Source organism: Electrona antarctica (genome assembly GCF_951216825.1).
Source record: "Electrona antarctica genome assembly, chromosome: 9".
Taxonomy (NCBI): domain Eukaryota; kingdom Metazoa; phylum Chordata; class Actinopteri; order Myctophiformes; family Myctophidae; genus Electrona; species Electrona antarctica.
Window position 1 is genome coordinate 22,539,434 of NC_136790.1, and position 20,423 is coordinate 22,559,856.

The following is a 20,423-nucleotide window of genomic DNA, read 5'->3' on the forward strand; positions in this document are numbered from 1 at the left end:
ATTGGCTATTAAATAGTTAAAAGGTGGGTTTTCAGGCGTGACTTAAATAGGGGGACGGATGGTGCTACCCTAATGTGCACTGGCAGTGCGTTCCACAGTCTGGGAGGTTTCTGCTCGACAGCGACGATATATGCACAGTGTGTGGTGAGTTTAGAGCAACGTTCACCCGCTGTGAAGTGCTGTTCAGCTTAAGAGCTTCTTAAGTGTCCCCACTAAGTGTCACTTCCAACAAGTCTTTAATCATGGTTTGTCTGATCAATACACTCCATGCCGCTTGTCACATTTCACTGACAACAAGGAAGTCATCGTCTGCGCTTACATTGACTCCATAACAGCAGTCTCTCTCGAGCCAGACTGTTGACTCCAACTATGTTGAAATGCATCCATCATACAGTCTGTGCAGAGGAAGCGCTGAGGATGTCCCTCCTCATGCTTCTGTTTAGTCTTTGCAGTCCAGCAAATGTGTCCTAATGTAAATCAAAATAATCGAAGCATATAGGGCTACACTACAGTATTAACATAATTTATATGTAAAATAAATGTTGAAGATATTTGAAAAATATATTTTCGTGAACAGATATGCTTTCTATACTCCATATACAGTAGCATTCAGAGATTTTGGAATGGTTGTCTGGCTACGCAAAATATAATACCATAGAGATATACCATAATAGAGAGCGCTCACAGTAAATCATGCTGTGGGGCATTGACGTGTGTGCAATGTGCATGTGTCTGTGGTTGTGTGCACAAGCACTGACACCCAAGCATGTTACCTACTGTATGTGCAGGTATGAGTAGGTTACTTTGTGTGTGTGTGCGTGCCTGTGTGTATGTGAGTGTGTGTGCCAAACGTGGAATGGACCTACCCCAGCATGCTGGTTTCATACACCAGCATGATAATTTCACACCTTCTGAAAATGCTCAATAACAACGACAAGGATGTTAGGGGGTTGGCTTGATCCTCCCTGTTCCTGGAGAGTCAGAGCACCACTTATTTGGATTCAGGAGGAAACCCCAGCGGGAAACTTGACACCCGCTCCGCTGGTTTAGGGGGTTTGGTCGGACTGGCCAGACCTGAACGACCTCTGTGTTGAGTTGGTGCGGTCTGACTTCAGGGATCTCCATCCCTGATGATGTCACGTGATGGCACGTGCTCCATCCCTGGAAGGCGGCTAATACACCAGATGTTGTTGTGGTTTATTCTAATCCCAGATTCCGATTCTAATCAAAATAAGCCTTATTTACAGCCAATTCTGATCGCGTCGCTGGTCATCAGGGCAGGAATTTCACGGCGGCCACGGCGGCCATGGCCGTCGTTGCCCCTCTCTTTGGCCGTGTGCCCCTCGAAAAAGTATATGCCCATACGGCCACAGTGGCCGTGGTGCCCCGACCGGCGCCCACAGAAGTTCATTTTACCGTTTATCGCAATTTTCCAGTCATTACGGTAACCAATGTTCCCCTCACGTCCCGCGCAGAACAAATCTGTGTTGTAGTTGTGTTGCCATTTGCAAAGTGGTTTGATTATTTTGCGGTACTTTGCCTTAATAACTACCCCCGCTGCCGCTGGTCGTCATGACGCGCGCATACACACACACACACACACACACACACACACACCCGCACGCCTCCTCCTCCGCGCCACACATACACGCACTGACAGAGTAAACAGAGGGCATTTAGCCCACACGCTGCCTACTAGTGTAGCTAATCTAGCTATCCGGTCAAACTGCAACTATCACTCAAAACAAAACAATGTTTCCTACAGTTGCGACAGTGTGGCGGTCCTACGTCACATGTATTAACGTTGGTCGGACATGGTCCAGCTGATTTCCTTTTGTCTAATGCGAAACAGCGTGGCTGTCCATACAAGGAGGAGATCTACCGAATCTATCTAGCCCACCAAAACAAACATAAATGTACTTTTGCGTCGCATTATGGATAGCGACAGAAAGACACCATGGATATAATTAAACAATTGTTCCCCTGTGCACAGCACACACTGTCTCCAGGTAAGAACAAAAAACTGATTTGAAGCTGCACTTTCACTTTGTGTTGACTTACTGCAGAGTCCTCAGTCCTGCAGCGGTGCAGCCCCACAATGGAGAAATTATCTTATCTGTCACTAACCTCTCTACAATGCCATGTTATTCAATATATTAGTTTAGCACAAAATATAGGCTTTTCTAAACCAAGCCCTTATTCAAAAGTTATGTAGGCTGTCATTGTATTTTATGTGAATTAACTCACAGTTTAACCCAATGATCCTCAGCCATTTAAATTTCAAGGACCCCCAAATTAAATTTATATTAATTAGCCTAGGGTGACAGCCTGACAGGGTCCTAGGCCATTTCATTATGATTTTCATCTCTGGACTGGGTCCCCAAAACATGTTTACAATATTTTACAACAGTAGCTACTTATATTTTGTTATTTAAAGCTGTGATTATTTATTTAAGAAGCACTGTTCTGAACCAATGTTCATCAGAAAATCATTTTTGAATTGATGGCCTTCATGCCCTGGCACTTGGCCTTGTGCCCTTAAAAAGTTGACCACACTAAAGGCCAAGTGGCCTTGCCCCTAAAAGGATGAAATTCCAGGCCTGCTGGTCATGATTAAAAAAATCACACCCGTGTGAAGTGAGGGGCGCTAATATATTAATGTCTAACTCATGTTGATTAGGTGATGTAATAGTGATGTAAAACAAACGGTGCAAACACAAACATTAAACGCCATCAACACCCCGATCGCCCAGGATGAAGTTCACCGTCCTTTCAATTAGTAACACCCAGCGCCCAGGACGAAGTTTTATCCAAAAGATGAAGATTATTGATATCAAAACCGATCGCATCGCTCCACAGCCTGGAAGCGCCTGTTGTGCAACAGTGGGACGTCATCGAAAATGTTCCCCCCCCTGTTTAGCCGTCGAGAACGAAAATCTTAAAACGCTAATAACTCGCGATCTAAATCATCCCGTCCAATTCCAAGAAAAGATCATGTATTAGACGGCCCACCGCAGTCCCGTCGCTATAGTTGCGGTAGATTTAATCTTACCTCCCGTTGTTGTCGATCGGCTCTAGAGTGTTTTGGCTACATTTAGCTGCTACATCCACATCCGGGATAACATCCGGTCCGTCTGTAAAAGTGCTCCGCTGCTATAAATCGCTGGGCGCTATGATTTAATGGATTCAATAACCCCGGGCAATCGGAGTGTTAACAATAAAGAGACAATATGACGTAAATGACACATTATGACGTACATTTTCCCTTCATTGTCAATGGCGTTTACAAAACAAACTAAAGACAAACATTAAACCTGTGTATAGCAAGGGCTAGCGCCCCTCAAAAACATCATGCCTCGGGTGGTCCGTGATCCTCCTGCAATAGAATTGCTTATCCGTGAGTTAACTCCGGTTAAGGCCCGGTGAACTTTAAAATACCCTTGGCACATGAATGGACAGAGACTGAAACAATCATGGCAGTCAATGTGTTAATTGTCTGCATATCTTCAGTGCCTTTAGCAAAAGCCAAAAACACTTGAGTACCGACACTTTAGAAGGTGTTGAGGTACTCTGGTGATGCAGCACCTGCCCACCCACCACCGCAGAGTCTGGGGGTTGGAATCCATCGCAGTGAATCGGGATTTGTCGAGTGTCAATACAAACACAATTGGCCCATTTTCAGGGGATGGAAGCATGTGGCAGGAAGTGTAATATTTGTCACTGCACAATGCACCTACTCCTACGGGCTGGGGTGGCACCTGTCAGCAGGGATTGCTGGGCGGGAGGAGTCCTCCCGCTCCCAGTGGGCTCTCCTCACTGCCTGGCAGGTGATTCAGTAGGATGTAAAAGCAGTGACAGCACACATAAATGTGTGTGGAGAGGAATTTTGGCATAACGACTAAATTGGGGCGTAAAAAGTGGTAAAAAGCAAAAGATTTGTATAAAATAGAATGTGCATTGCATTCACACATTTATACACTGAGAGTAAAGGCAACCATGAGGCAATCATGCACCATCGAGAGCAGCTACTTGTTGATTGATTGAAAAATGTGATTGATTGGAGTGTCTTCCCAAAGGGGATCTCACTCGCTGTTACTATCGGATGTAAAGCAGAAAAGCTGACTTGATGAAGTGGATTTGTTCTTGTACTTTAACATTACTGCATGTTTTGAGTTGTGCTGTAAAATGGCCCTGTGATGGCCACACATAATACTGTATCATAACCAGTCTTTATTGACCCTGGATGAGGGAAGTGATAAATGACCAAGAGGGTGATATGCCATTTTTTATTTCAGCCTTAGGGAATGCACATTGCACACTGAACTAGCTGTCACCGTGTGCACCCTCACTATAGAAGGAACTGAAATCAGAAGGAACGTAAATCAGGCTACCAAACATAGCACCATACCAAACATATTTGTGTATATGTGGTAGAAATCCTGAAGAAGAGACACTGGAGTTTATCTGGGCATAGAGTTTTTATTATCTGCTATCTACTATCTATTAAATGCCTTTTTTACCTGTAATATTGTCGAATTAATGTCTATTAAATACAGATTAAAACCTCATCTGACACTGTTACCCAAAGTAGCACAAATGTAGTTTCCACTAATAAGAGGATAGTGTTAGTTCTAGTACGATATCGTTGCTGTTGGGCAGAAACCCATATTTCAACGTTTTAGTATTTTCGTAGATTAGGCCTAATGCCCTACTTCGGCGTACAAGAGTGTGGTGCAAAAGTAGTGAAAATAGAAGATCTACAAGCTCACAACGTGCCACAATGTGACGCACTGTGAGCTTGTAGATCTGCTATTTTTCTTTCCATTCCCGATACAAGGTTTCCACATGACAGAGACAATATGATAGACAAGCCTTACCTCACCCACATCGGCTGATGCTCAGCTAATTCTTGCTTGGAAAACGCTTGGGTGACCTTGATTTACTCCCTAGTGTGGCCCTTACGAGTATTCTAGTAGCAGGGCTGCTAGAGTATTGCAATGTTGCAAAAAAATACGACAGGATGTTCCCCATTAATCCAGCAAACTGAAATGTTCCCTGACACATTGACTGACACCAAATTATCCTAGCAGAAATATGCCGGGCACAAAGGAGCGGCAACATAGAGCTGAAAACGGCTAACGACCACAGTAATGGGTGATCTGCTCACCATCGTAGGTTCCACTCTCCAGCAGAAGACCGCTCTCCTCCAGGATCCTGAAGTCTCCAACATTGATGAAGTTGTAGTCCACTCCTGGCACCTCCCCCTCTCTAGGCAGCCGTGTGGTGCCTAGCCAAAACACAACAAAACAAAAACACTAGGTTGGTTCACAGGAACATAATATACAAGACCGCATGACTATTTTCAATGTTTGGACTCAAACTCCTCACCACAAAGCCATTCATTACAGGACATTGTTGAGGCCTGTTTAACAGGGTGATCAATGTTTGTGAGAGTGCATCAATAATTGAGGAAAAACTGCTCACAAAATGTGTTAACATAAGACAGGATTCATTATACTGCTGTAGGTCAGATCCACGCATTCCTTTAGCACACCAGAAAAGGTGTAGCAAATAAATGCCAATCAACACAAATTGATTCTGAGTCACCACAATGTTTCATGCTGTGAAAAAAAACCTAAAATATCCTGGGGCGGCAAGTGCCTAGTGGTTAAGGTGCATATCGCATATAGGCTCTAATGCAGCCTGACAAGAGTCAACTCCCGAGCCCCGCGGGTTCAACTCCCGAGCCCGACAGCTTTTTCTGATGCGTGTCACTCCCTGTATCTCTCTCCCTGTTTCCTGTCCTATCTTCCCTGTACAATCCAAAATAAGGCAGAAAAGCTCTGGAAATATGGTAAAAAAAGAAAAAGAAAAAATCATATCCTGATAGGAGTGCCCTAGGCTTGTTTAATTTGGTCCCAAGACCACCATGCCATCAACACATATAATCCACTAGACCTCCTTTAAAGTTTTAGGTTCCGCATTGTAATCGTTCCACAGAAATCAAAAAAATACCACAATGTAGTTACATTCAGCCGTGTCAGACATGTGAGTCTGTGCCGAGGAGCACTGAATCTGCTTTGTGCCTAGTCCTTGAGATGGAGCGATGGCCTTTATAAGTCACACGTTTCCTTTTCTTTTGCCAGCACAGCTACAGTTTCTGTTAAATTGGGTTTGGGATGACACCTGAGACCCCTTTTACTAATATAAAATAGAAGCAATCTGAGGGAGAAAAAGGAACCTAAGAGGAGCGTCTGCTTTCCACGGTGCACCTTGATATTGCGCTTTGCGTAACCAGAAGCATTTGACACCGTGATTGTGTGTGGGAATGCCTAAGCATCAGTATTTTCCTCATTACCAACGTGTCTGCCTGCTGACGCTGCTGGCTTTGGTTGCTGTATAATGTCCCCTATAGTCCAATTACTTCGGGCCACCGTTATGTACCTGTCAACTTATATCCTAACAGCGTCACGGGGGCTGTCACTTCCATACAGAACCGTGAGCCCATTCTTATTGCAGTACGCTTGTTGAAAATATAATGACGCTGAGCCTGGCTTTGAGGAATGCCGTAGAGAGAAAAAGCAGTATATCATTTTTTTAGGAAGAAGGGGGAAAAAAAACCTCTTATCATATTTTCAGTTAACATTTGATGGATAGTTGAAAGGAAACTAGGTTGAGGAGGCTTTTCAGACAATTAGCCTATTGTTGATGTCGGGGAAAGCCTGTAACGAATTAAACAACAAGGGCTGTGGATATGAGGGAGATTCTGTTGCATTCTGTTTGAATGCAAAATCAATGTTATTCACCAAATAACACCTCCATCAGACTCTTGAACGCCTAGGCTGAAAGGGGGGTTTAATTTTTTAATTATTAGTACTTATAGAACAGATTTTTAATATATTATGCTATAGTCTCTCTTAAAAAGTCGTTTTTATGATCTTTTATATAGTAACTGTGTTTGTGACATGTGTACTGTGATTTCTTGTTGTCTTTACCACTGCACAAAAGAAGTTTCTGAAAGGAAAAATAAAGTTCTTTGAAGTTGAAGTGGTTAGTCCAGTGTTTAAATGTGGTAGTGATGAAAAACCATACTTATACTTACAGTATATACATGATAACACATGTGACATGTGAATTTGTGTATCTATTTGCACAAGCTATTGTGATTGACTGTAAGAAATAATGAATGCAGTATACTTGATATAGTTCAAGAGGAATTGATACTTTCTGTGTAACTTCATGTTGGCACTACAAATGAGGTTTGGCTTTAGGTGCATGGATATGTAGTCAAGTTATTCTATACTAACCGGTAACCACCAACATCCACAGTGTTAATTCAACTCTGTCTCATGACGGTGTAAAAGTGGATTCAAATGGGTCCATTTACCAACTGTTACTTTAGCTCATGTTCAAGTACAGTACAGTGATTTGTATCTATTTATCTGTCACTCTCTGTGCATAGCCAACTGTTATCCCATAGCTATGCCTTTCAAAGGACGTAGAGCTACTGTTCTACTCCTCCCATTCAACATTCCCCACTAACCACCCCAGCCGATTGGTGCAATGATAAAGATCATCCTCCCAGCTCGGCTTCCCTTCCCCAAACAGGCCAATTGTATTTGTACGATCGACAAGTCGGATCGATGCACCGCAGTGGATTTAAACCCCTAGAGTAAGACTCTAGTCTATACTGTGGTGGGCTGGTACTTTTACCACTGCACCACCTGAGAAGTGAGCACCCTATGCAACATAATTTCAGTTCCCATACTCTGGAGGTACGTGCATTCCATTGAACGGTTTCTGTCCCGTAGCCTGGAGGACCCGTGCCATTCGTACTCTCTTCTGTTAAATCAACACTATTCTCTCGAAATAAAAACAAAAATCAAGGCTAAATCAACAATGACAGAGCCAAATATCATGCATCTTGAGGATTTAACAATGTAGGCTGCAGAACAAACTGCTAATGGTGCACATGCAAAGTCACCATTTTGGGGATTAAGGAATAAGGATGCATAATCAATCTTGGAAAATAAGGTAACAAAACAAGTAGTGCAAGTTACTTTGGGCGGAGAGTAATATGTAGAGTAATACATTGGAAATACACCAGTAAAGTAAAAGCACCTCAAAATTGTGCTTAAGTACAGTACTTGAGTACATGTACCACACTTTGAAGCAAAGACAGAAGCTCTGTTCTTTAAACACCTCAGCAATGTGCAGCAAAGTGAAGAGATATCAAAACAGCTTACTGACCATTGCTCACATCTTTAACTTTATACCCTGACTGTAAAGATGTTTTTAATGTACAGTATAATCAAAATTAAATAGATATTCAAGCATGCAATACTGTATACTGTATGTGCATGCACAGGCTTTAATTGAATGTGTACTGTACTGTACTGTACTGTACTGTACTGTACTGTACTGTACTGTACTGTACTGTACTGTACTGTACTGTACTGTACTGTACTGTACTGTACTGTACTGTACTGTACTGTAGACAAAACAGGAAAGGCACACACCAGTGTTGGTGAGGTGCTAGCCTGGAACTCACCTATGCTTTTTATGGCATAGGCAGCTCCCGGCAGGATCCGCCGGCAGAAACTATGCGCAGCTGCTAGACATGAGACTGATTAATGTGTGTGTGTATATGTGTATGTGTGTGTGTCAATTTAACAAAGGTGCAGACGATCAGAAATCAGCAGAGAGTGAGTGATGTTTGTGCTACTCTATGCCGAATTGAAGTGGACTCGGACGCAGACTTTTTTTTTCTCCCTGGAAATAAAAACGTCTGGGTTTCCGAGGCTAGTGAGGTGCTGACCTAAGGCAGTAAACAAGTAAAAATAAGAAAAAGGTCGCACACTCGTAGCCACGATGCTGTATATTTATTAAGAAACCAACGTTTCGACCTAGGAGGTCTTCTTCAGGTACTGTACACATTTTTGTATCCAAGTAGAGAAATTGCACCTGTGCACGTGTAAGCAGAGTAAACAGAGATAGAGAGACAGTCAAATCCTTATTGTTAATTTAACTCAGAGTGTACACATTTTGAACCTGACCCATAGCTATTCTGGCCTGGAGGAAGATTCAACAAAAGTCATGCTGCATTGCGTTGCGACACAGTGTGAGCTTGTATACTGTGTCTATTATTGACTATTTAGCGTAGTGTTGGCTGTTCAGTGTAGGGTTTAAGTGGTTAACACCAACATACTGTAGTATTTAACACTTCCAATGTGCCAGACAGTGTGTTATTATTCAAATATGCCTCCTGGTGGAGATTTGCTCTCACTGAGACTCCGTTCTAGTTACCATGATGTTTTGCAGTGGCACCTACTGCATTTCCATACAATATGGAAGTTTAATTTTGGCGCACAGTTCTTTGACGAGATCTAAAATTCAAATCCAATATAAAAAACTCAGGGGTAGTGTGGGTCTGGTCAGAACTTCGGTACTCTACTAAGGGTGCGTTCAGATATGCGCACCGTGCGCTTGGCACGTCACAGAGTGCACAAAGTGTGGCTTATTTACAAACAACCAGTTAAAACATGGGCCAAGGTAAATGATGAACACTTGTATGGTGATGTACTAAATGCTTGCCTTAGCTAGCTTAGCTTTCACCCCCAGGGAATGCTCGAGACACCGCGGTGACGCACTCGCGCTGAACAACCCCAACTTCTGAGTAGGGTAGGTCAGTGCGGGCACTCAGCACACCCGGGTCGCAGCGCACTAGATTTTCAAACGACAAGTGCACTGAACAAACAAAACAACAAAAGGGCCTGGAGGACCCGTTCCATTCGTACTCTCTTCTGTTAAATCAACACTATTCTCTTCCTCAAAATAAAAACACCTGGGTTTCTGAAGCTAAATCAACAATGACAGAGCCAAATATCATGCATCTTGAGGATTTAACAATGTATGCTGCAGAACAAACTGCTAATGGTGCACATGCAAAGTCACCATTTTGGGGGGGATTAAGGATGCACAGTCGGTAGTGCTGTCGGGTTCGATTCCTGCTGGGGACGCTGTGGGCACTGGGGGCATGCTCCCTCCTCCGCGTAATCAGTGCCCATACCCGAGGCGGTGTTGGCGAAAGGGCCTTTCTGTGTGGAGTTTGCATGTTCTCCCTGTGTCCCCTAGGGTAGGTACCCTCACAAAAAAACATGCAGTAATCCTGGTCTCTAAACCACCTCCCCCTGGCCAGCCGGGGCGCCTGATGGAGGGGAAAGGAACTGGTCGGAATAACGTGTTCCTTCACGCGCTACGTCCAGCCGGGTTAACTCCGGGGAAAGCCGGGGAAAAGAAGCAGCTTGGACTCCTCATGCATAGAAGGAAGCATGAGGTCAGTCAGCTGCCCCCCCAGGTTGGCAGAGGAAGTGTAGCGCCCAGGATTACATTAGATAATTGACACTGGGTGAAAAATCGTGGGATAAAAACATAAAAAAAGGATGCATAATCAATCTTGGAAAATAAGGTAACAAAAGTGCGGGCACTCAGCACACCCGGGTCGCAGCGCACTAGATTTTCAAACGACAAGTGCACTGAATAAACAAAACAACAAAAGGGCACACCAGTGCGTATTTTCCAAATGCACCCTAAGACTTTGGTTGGGATTATGTAACATTTATTATTTATTATTATATCAATTTAGCACCATTACTACTACCATCTTGTAAGTTGAACAATATGTTTAGTATGTCACAGTCGAAGGTCAACACTCAGCTACCGTAGTCATACAATATTGTTCTACTTTTTAGTCAAGTATTGATTTGAAAAAAATTATGTAGTTTAGCATGCCACAGTATGTGGCATTTAGAAACTAGCATAATTATGTAATAGTGATTAAATATTAACCATTTATCAGAAATAATTTAAAACAAGCTCTTTATTCCATTTGTTCTTTTGCCTTTTATTCTAAGTAGGGACTTGAGGGTTGCAGCTTTTCTATTTCATTTTGGTTTTCATATGATTTTTATTCAGCAGCGTCTTTGCTTGAATGATACAGCATTCATATTTACAGTATTCATATTGACTTTAAAGGGATAGTTCAGATTTTTTTAACTTAAGTTGTATGAAACAGTTGCCATACACCTTGGAGGCCCAGGGCGGAGTTCTCCGTCCAAGTTCATGGTCAAGTGCCCAACACAGAGATTGATAAACAGGACGGAGATTAATGAAAACAAAACCGTTCGCATCGCTCTAGAGCCTTGGAGCGTTTGTTGCCCGATCCGATGACGTGTCAAAAAGTGACACGTCATCGAAAATCTCCCCTGCCTGTTTAGCTGACGAAAACGAAAATCTTAATAACTCCCGATCTAAATCATCCCGTCTAATTCTGAAAAAAGATCCTGTGTTTGACAGCCTTCCGCTTTTTGTTATCAAATGTTTTTTATTTAAGACAATTAAGTTGAATAGTTGAATATTTGCATACACTGTAAAAGCATGTATGGATGTTAATTTAACATAATAGTGTACAGATGTAACCCTTATGGTTCCATTTGGGCACTCTGAGTTATAGCTGCAATTCGGAACTTATTTCAACTAGACCTGTGCCCGTCGGCCACTGGCCTACTTGGGAACGATGCAAGTTGGGAACCTACTGTAGTATGCAATACCCATTATCATAGCACCTGGTTTAACCGTATGTATGTTCTGTTGTGCGGCTGTGCCCATATAATGGAGATCTCTGTATCTGTCTGTCTGCCTGTGTCTGAAGAGTGCAAACTGGACTGGTTAAGTAATCAAATGGCAGGTGTGGGGTTGCCATTGCAATCAACTGGCTGAGGCAGAGGATGGGAATTCTACAGGTGAGGGGACTTAGGCTCATTAGGTTCACTGGCAGTGCCTGACCAGAGCCTTTTGTGGTTCTGGACAACCATGCATCCGACCGGCTCAAGGCCGGGCACTGCACTCCCTGTAGGGGTGTGGAACGCGCGTGTCAAATATGAAGTCAGTGGGGCAAACGGTTCTCGAGTTACGTGGATTACAGACGTACACGCACATGTACTGACTTGTACTGCACTGTACACGCATGTACAGAGTCGTGGTGCATTTATTGTAAGATGAATACAAATATAACTGGCACATCTGCAGTGGGTCTAAATTACTCTTCCATTGAAAGATTTAGACCCCGGTGTCAGGACGGACACCCGCTGGTTGATGCTGAAGCTCACAAGCGAACCATGCACTGATCGCCTCTGGACTGAGCAGTAGAAATTTGCTCTGCAGCTTTAAATTACAGCCTCATTTATACTTGAGTGAGTCAGTGTCATGTGTTGAAAATAGACGATCTGCCAACACGCACATACATGTACCGTATCAGCCTTCAGCCTTCACACTGAGGATTTCACAGTGCAGGTCCTGGTCGAACCTAGACCTTTCTCACAGCACTGGTGTGACTTGTTCTGAGCCAGGGGAGGAGAGTCATCCTAGGTCTGTGACCCCATGCAGACCCTCCCTCCTCTCACAAACATCTCTCTGCTTTTGTCTTCTTAAGAGCGTCCAGGGGACAGGGAGGCTGTCCAACACCACTGGACAAAATCCAGGGATTACCACACACACACGCACACACGCACACACACACACACACACACACACACACACACACACACACACACACACACACACACACACACACACACACACACACACACACACACACACACACACACACACACACACACACACACACACACACACACACACACACACACACACACACACACACACACACACACACACACACACACACACACACACACACACACACAAAGCCTCTCTCTCTACCGTGCTCTCTCTCTCTCTCTCTCTTAAAATCCTCATTGTTAATTTAACTGACTCTTACAAATGGATAAATTAACAACTTCCATGTATCTCTATCTATCTCCATCTTGTTAAAATGTATTTCTCTCTATTTTAGTGGTAATTGTATCCCACTGTTCCTGTATTAACCATTTCTCTCCCTCCCTTGCTGTGCTATACTCCCACAGTTTTTGTAGCATATACGGTATACGGATGCAATATGTGAAATCAACTGCTTCATTGAGAACGGTGTGCGTGTATTATTTTAACACAAGTTCTTGTTGTTTCAATATTTAACTTTCATATCAACTTTTCCCAAATACAACGCTTCCTGACTACTGACATCATAGCATGTCATAGATGACTGGCATCATAGCCTGCAGCAGGAATTCATGCACCTTTCTAGTTCTCTCCCGTTCCTCTCTATCGACTCTGTGCAAAAGTGTAGTTTACAGAACATGGCATTTCCTGTTTCGGTTCATTTTCTCATACGGTAGCTTTGTTTGACTTGGCAGCAGGTTTTAATTGGAAACACTAGTCTATAACACGCTTTTCCAGTCCAAACCTGTTGCTGAGCCAATCAAAGGTTGGAAAATATACTTGGAACAGGAAAACGGGTATGCCACCTGAAAACCTTGAGACACAGAGCCGATTTCCCAGTTTTGACTTTTGAACCAATGATTTTGTGCAATGCAATGCAATGATACTAATGTGTCTGAGAGCATAGCAATACGCCTCTGTTATGGAAACTGCATGGTGGCTGTGGTCTTCTTTAATAGTGAAAATAGCAGTGTACAAGCTCACAACGCATTGCGATGTGACATGTTATGAGCTTGTAGATTGCCTATTTTCACAATTTTGTGGTTAATCAGACTAATCTACTCTATTTAGTTTATTATAAAAAAATCTATTATTGTCTATATTGTTTTGTGTCGATCGACAAAACCGGCTCCTCGATTAATCGATTAACCTACATGAGTAAAATTAAGTCAGTTATTGGTTCCTAAATATCATATTTCCTAATAATTGCCCAACCCAATCTCGCACAGAGACAGAAAAACGTAACACGGAGCCCGCCAGAAACGAGGAACACAGAGGGTTAAATTAGTACCCTAGCCCGCCAAACACGAGACTCTCGTGTTCCAGAGTTTACATTCTTTAATACATGTTTTGATCAGATTGTATCGTTAGCCACCGATCGCTAACACAACAACATCAAGTAGGACAGTGGCCGTGGCCATTTTGAAAATGCACGTGCATCCACTTCCATTCTAAGCCCTGCATGCAAAGCCCTGTATCTCAGAAACGACATTGAGGGGGCGTTTCTCTGGCCCAGACAAGCGTTTTCAACGGCCTGTAGCAGGCGCTGTGATACTCGCGGTCGGGTTTTTCCACCACCGACCGAGAGAACAACAACCGGTCAAGACACCACACACAGCAGTTTGTAACTGTAACATGCGATTACGGATATTTGGCTCTTCAAAGTAAGTGTTACGCGCGAAAACCCTGGCAGTATGCAGGCGGCGGATTAAGAGTTAAAAAACAAGAAACATGCTGTTATTAGGACACAACAATGAACAGCAGCTGCATGTGAGTGACAGGAGTGCAGGCAGAAGTCAGGGAAAGTAGGCCATTGGTACACAGTCAGACACAAAGCACATCTGGAAATCCTGCCACTGTTTGCGTGAGCATTGCTCACATTTCCAGGATAGATTAAGCAGAGGTATGCAAAAAAAACAAAAAAACACATTCTGTGGGTCTGGAAAAGAATGTTAATTTAACAAATAAACCGAAAGTGTGTCATTTGCTCCGTTGTTTGCTGACTAAAACATAGTTAGTAGAAATACACTAGCTTCTACTCTTGCTTTGGACAATAATTGGGCAATTAAGTGATTTAAGCAGTTAGTAGACAAATATAGTAAACAAAAATGAAAAAATGCTGAGTCAAAGGTAATTGAAAGAGTAAGAGGGAGAGAGACAGAGAGGGAGGGGGAGAGGGAGAGAGAACGAATTAATGAGAGATGGAGAGGCACATATGGAGAGACTGAAGGCTGGAGGGATGGAAAGGGGCCGACTGAATGATAGAGGTGCTGTCAGTGGCGAGGCTCGGGTCTCTCAGTCATTAGGACGTACAATAATTCAAGCAGGGGATTAGAGATTCAGGCTCATGTGGTGAAACCCACTGGCTGTTGCTGATGAATGGTACTTACTTAATGCCAAGCCACCGTCACTGCCACTGTACGCCAGGGAACAGAAAGCTCTGCAGGGAGCTATAGGTAGTTACTGTAGGACGGAGTTACCTGTGCTGTACAAACTAACATACTTGTACAGGGCATGCTACACGTAGGCTATTATAACAGAGAAGGATAGGGGGGGTGGGGTGGACCTTTTGCTTGGAACAGAATTCTAATTCTAATTCTAATTCCTCAAAGTCAATTCTCCAATGCAGTCAAAGTTCCATTGATGGGATTGGTGTTCAATAACGTTATCATTATTCTTCCCAGTATGAGTAATGGATCTGCCAACGAATGGATCCCCCTAGAAACTATATAGTTGAGAAGTCTTTTGAGTGGTGCAACCACTCCAAGGAACAGCAATGTCCGTGTTAACCTATGTGACTATGTGACTATGAGTAGCAGTAGGGGCAAAATTGGCGCTGTTGTGCCAGAAACAGAGAAAGAGAGATAGTGCTGCACTGTTGCCTGCTAATGAGAGACAGAGAGAGAGAGAGAGGGGGGGGGGGGGGGGGGGGGGGAGAGGGGAGTTGCACTAGAGCCCTGCGCGGGAGTGATTTATTGATCCCGTTCCCGCCCGCTCCCGTTGAATTTCAGACCAATCCCGCCCGCGCCCGCAATGATTTTATTTTTGACCGCCCGCGGTGACCGCCTGTCCGCCGCTCCCGCCCGCAACAAAAAAAGAAGTCCCATTTAATCCCGCACCATCCCGCAATTGTATCGTTTCGTCCCGCTAAACCAGCAATATTTCAATTGGGATCGGGAAAAAAATACATTTACCCAAACAGTTGCAGAGATTGAGCAGGCGTGCAGCCGTGCATGCACGATAGAGGAGTTATGTGTGTGAGGAGCTGATCACAGATAGAGAGAAAGTGTTATATTAGGCCTATTATTTATGCTATATATATTATTATTGTCTCACAGACATTGCGCAGCAGCGCGCACATGCATGCTGGGTGGGGAGAGAGAGAGAGAGAAGTGACGCTGACGCACACAGGGAAAAGCAACAAGGGGTTTAGAAGCGAAAATGTCCGTTGTGTGGAAAAGGAACTCGATCCACGCATGCACTTCTCGCTTTGGGAGCGTGCCTGATGATGTCTGTTGGAGAGAGAGTGAGACTCCACGGTGCTTGTCCAGCGCATGGAAATTATACGTTCTCATCAGACATTTATATTTTGTTAAATTGTAGGCTATAAGCTCTGTATCTGGTTAATTGCGGGAGGATGCGGGATTTGCGGGGGCCCGCTGTTTTTTTCTTGACCGCCCGTGCCCGCCCGCAGGCATTTTAATACCGCTCGCGCCGCCAACATTTACGCTGGGTCCCACGGCCGCCGCGGGCCCGTTGCAGCCCTCTAAGTTGCACCACTCAGTTCACACGGGTGTGATTTTTTTTAAAAGAGAGACCGGTGAGTAAAAGGGAACAAGAGAGGGATGGATAGGGGAGGGAATAGAGAGAACGAGAGAGAGAGACACGCACGCACGCACGCACGCACGCACGCACGATTTCCATGGAAATCACAAGATGTGTACATGATTCATGGCATTTTGTTCAAAACGGAGCACTCCTGCGAACTTTGGAAGCCAATCTTAGCCAATCAGGATGGAGTATGAAAATCTGAAAGACAGACAAAATCTATGTACTGTCAAGCCTCCTGGTGGCACTATAGCAGGGGCAGAGGTTCTGCTTTGGCATCCAGGGAGTGTGTGTGGAGAGTTTGGCCAACAAACATCAAGCCAACGGTGCCAGAGATTAGCTGGCCACAGATGGACACACACACACGGACGGACGGAGTGCAAAACATACTCTCCCCAAGCCTTCAGCCTGGTGGAGACAAAAACAAATAAAAACATACATGAAAGGTAAGCTCTTCACTTCCTGCAAATTCTCACTCACACCACTGGTGCTGCTTGCAATTCCCTTGTCGACAAAACAACTTACAGTCCCTTGGGACTGTAGGCAAAGACAGAGAGAGAGAGAGAGAGAGATGGTGGTGACAGTGCCGCGCCTAACAGTCTGACATAGCCTGCAGGACTGGAGCAGTAGCTCCACATGGGGCTAAAGCCTTGACTACGCTCAATTATGCCCCCCACTCTTTATTAATAGGTCCCCGCTCGTGAATACGGGCACGGTAAATATCGGAATACATGTGTCGACAGCACAGTGCCTTCATACAGTAATTAATTTGTTACGTACACCATGTCCTCTACTAATGTGGTTCAGCTGCCACCTGCTGTTTGCCATGTTGCCCCTAACAGCCCATAAGTGCTTTTAACAGTATGCTTTTTAGACAGAAATTAAACAGGCCAGTGAGATGGCCAGCCCAGTGACGTCATCAGCTCAGCTGTACGTACAAATACTGTACATGGGGGGTGATCATGGGGGAGCAATCCTACTCTATTTATCATAGAGCAATTACTTGAGTGATCCATTGCTCAGGCACCATGTGAGTGTAAGCCACTCTGTCGGATGGTCATTCATCATGTAGTGAACCAACAAATCAATATAGAAGATCTAGCTAGTCAAATGTAAATTCAAGAAATTATAAATGTTTCTTAAAACTTTTACAAAATCACACAATCGCACACACAGTTTACTTGACGTCCAAGTACACTGCATTTGAAACAGAAAGGTGAATAAACATTGGCAGAATTTATTTCACTGCTCTCTGATTAATTATTATATAATTACTGCGTTTTTGTGTGTATTTTGATTGCTGACAACATTTTAGTCACTTTTCTATTCAAGAACTCTACAGAACCTTGCTGCTTTTTTGTGACAAAGGCACAGCATGACAAGAAGAGACAGAGACCAACTCGGGAGAACTGCAGATAGCAAGGGAGAGGAATGCAGGCTTATTTACTGAAAGAATATGACTTTGATCATAGAGATGATATAACGCCAAAGTAAATAAGTAAAAAGATGGGGGTTAGCAGGATGTCCTTGGATGTGTTGCCATGGCAATGTACTAGTGTGTGGGTTTGTGTGGTGTGTGTGTGTGTGGTGTGTGCGTGCATGCGTGCGTGCGTGCGTGCGTGCGTGCGTGAGAGAGAGAGAGCGAGATACAATGTCATATCATATCATGCTACACACTTATAGAGTGTAATGTAATAAAGGTGTCTATTTCACAGTATTGTGAACATGACGTGGTCTGACTGGTTAAACTGAACTGAACATGTGAGGTGAAACAGTGTTGTAGGAGCCAGTGCATCTCAACCTTTTGTGGACAAGAGGGCCCACTTGAAACTCTCAAAAGTGGCCCACCGATCTGACCACAAATGGCCAGTGGGCCCCAGCCCCACATACAGTAGGTGGAGAATCACTATAAGGACATATTACTTACAGGGGATGGTGCGCAAGTAAAGGTTGTCGCGGATGATCTGCTGGAGTTTGTGGTCCAGGGAGCCCTTCTGGAACTGCAGGCTGAGGTAGTGGCGCAGGTCCGAGTTCAGTACCTTACCTGAGACGACAGAGGCAGAAAGAAAGTTTAGCATCGGGAAAACAAACCAAAAAAAAAAAGTCATGAAATAAGTGTTCTTAAGGAAAATAATGATATAGAAAAGGAGGAAGTAAAAACCTCTACATCTCAAACACATCATTTTAATGAGGCCCGGCCTCATTTGCCCTCATTTCATCTAGGTTCAAATAAACCATCTCCCAGAGTATGGCTACTGGAAAGCAGAAGGGGTGTAACAAAAATTAATGCATGGGTTCCAGAGGCTAGTAGTAGGGGTGCAACAATTAACTAATCAATTTAATTGAAAAATCACACCCGTGTGAAGTGAGGGGCACTCTTATCATCGTACATCATATACAGTCAGTCAGTGCTCAGCCAATCAAATCCTCACAAATGTCATTCCGGCCAATCACAAATTGCGTCTTCACTTTTCTGTCCTCACTTTTGTCTTCAATGTTTGTGTTTACACAAACACGGAAAGCTCGGCATAGGAGTGCCCCCTCAATAAAATAATTGCTATTGGAGGAACATTTTCAATTAAAATGTGTAATCACTAAGAAAACAGTAGTTGTAGCCCGAAAAATATTATGTAAAAAAGTACCAACATCCTTCATGCTGTAGTTCAGCTTTCATTGAATAGAGCTTCCTGGTTGTCAAATACACAAGTATGTGGAACATTATATTGTACAGTAATAATGCTGGTGATCAAGATTTCTGTATGTCAATATCTCAGTAATAAGTTGTACCATGTAAATCAAAAGCTGTCCAGGTCCAGAATATCAGAATCAGCCCTCCATGAAGCTATTTGTGCCTCTGGTACAGAATTTTATAAAATGGATGTAGTGAGAGAGGATTCTGCCATAGAAATCCATTAGCCTTAATCTTAATTGTAAAGGAGGAACGTTGTAATTAAAATGAATTAGATAAATCCTGAAAGTAACACAAGTCATTGTCATCAGTATGAACAACTTTCTCTCTCCAATGAGTGAACCGAATAGGACAGGCACCAATTAACAATCGGCCGTTGTTCAATATTGGACAGCATGGCTTTAGAGGAAAAGGACCAGCCACACTCTACCACACGTAAAGATGAAATTACCTACCTAGGTTCCATCCTGGAGGCTAATCTTTCCGGTGATAAAATAGCCACCAACGTAATCAAAAAGGTCAACCATAGAACAAGATTCCTTTACAGGATCTCCTCACTGGTCAACAAAAACACCTTGAAGACCTTAACAGGAGCCCTTGTACAGGGTTTCTTTGACTATGCATGCACCTCCTGGTACCACAGCACCTCAAAGGCCCTTAAAACCAGGCTCCAGACTTCCCAAAACAAACTGGTCAGGCTCCTACTTGACCTAGCCCCCCGAACCCACCTCACCCCTGCCCACTTCGACAGGCTGAAATGGCTTAGGGTCGACGACAGAGTACAGCATCTTGCAATGGGTCTGGTCCACAAGATTCGATACACCACCAAGATACCCATGTACCTGTCTAGATACTTCCTTAATGTTAACGAAGTCCACACCCACAACACCAGTGGGAGTGCAACGAACCATGTACAACCCAGATTCGGCACAAACAAGGGACTAAATTATTTTCGCTCCTATGCCACCAAAATGTGGAACGCCCTACCAACTGTCATTAAGACATGCGAATCCCTTGACTCTTTCAAAACCGCTCTCAAAGGGCACCTACGGACGGCTGCAATTCGAAACTGGCCCCTGTAAAATCGGAATCCCTCAAACACGAACGCAAGGACAACACAAGAGACGGTCGCGGCCACACAGCCAACTCAAGGTATGGCCACTGAGCCGACTTGGGGACCCAACGCAAGGACAACACAAGAGACGGTCACGGCCACACAGCCAACTCAAGGTACGGCCACGGAGCCGACTTGTGGACCCAACGCAGCTCCTCCAAGGAAAACAAACAAATT

General features: G+C 43.9%; 1 protein-coding gene across 5 annotated transcripts in view; it reads right to left on the reverse strand.

Annotated features, from left to right (window-relative positions):
* The window catches only part of magi3b (membrane associated guanylate kinase, WW and PDZ domain containing 3b), a 227,615-nt gene that overhangs the window by 89,316 nt on the left and 117,876 nt on the right, over positions 1-20,423 (reverse strand). For all 5 annotated transcript variants that reach the window (XM_079509239.1, XM_079509238.1, XM_079509237.1 and 2 more), the window contains exons 2-3: positions 18,371-18,487; positions 5,168-5,287 (exon numbers count right to left, since the gene is read on the reverse strand). In XM_079509239.1, the coding sequence (XP_079365365.1) occupies positions 5,168-5,287; positions 18,371-18,487 (237 nt within the window). The remainder of the gene's footprint in view (positions 1-5,167; positions 5,288-18,370; positions 18,488-20,423) is intronic.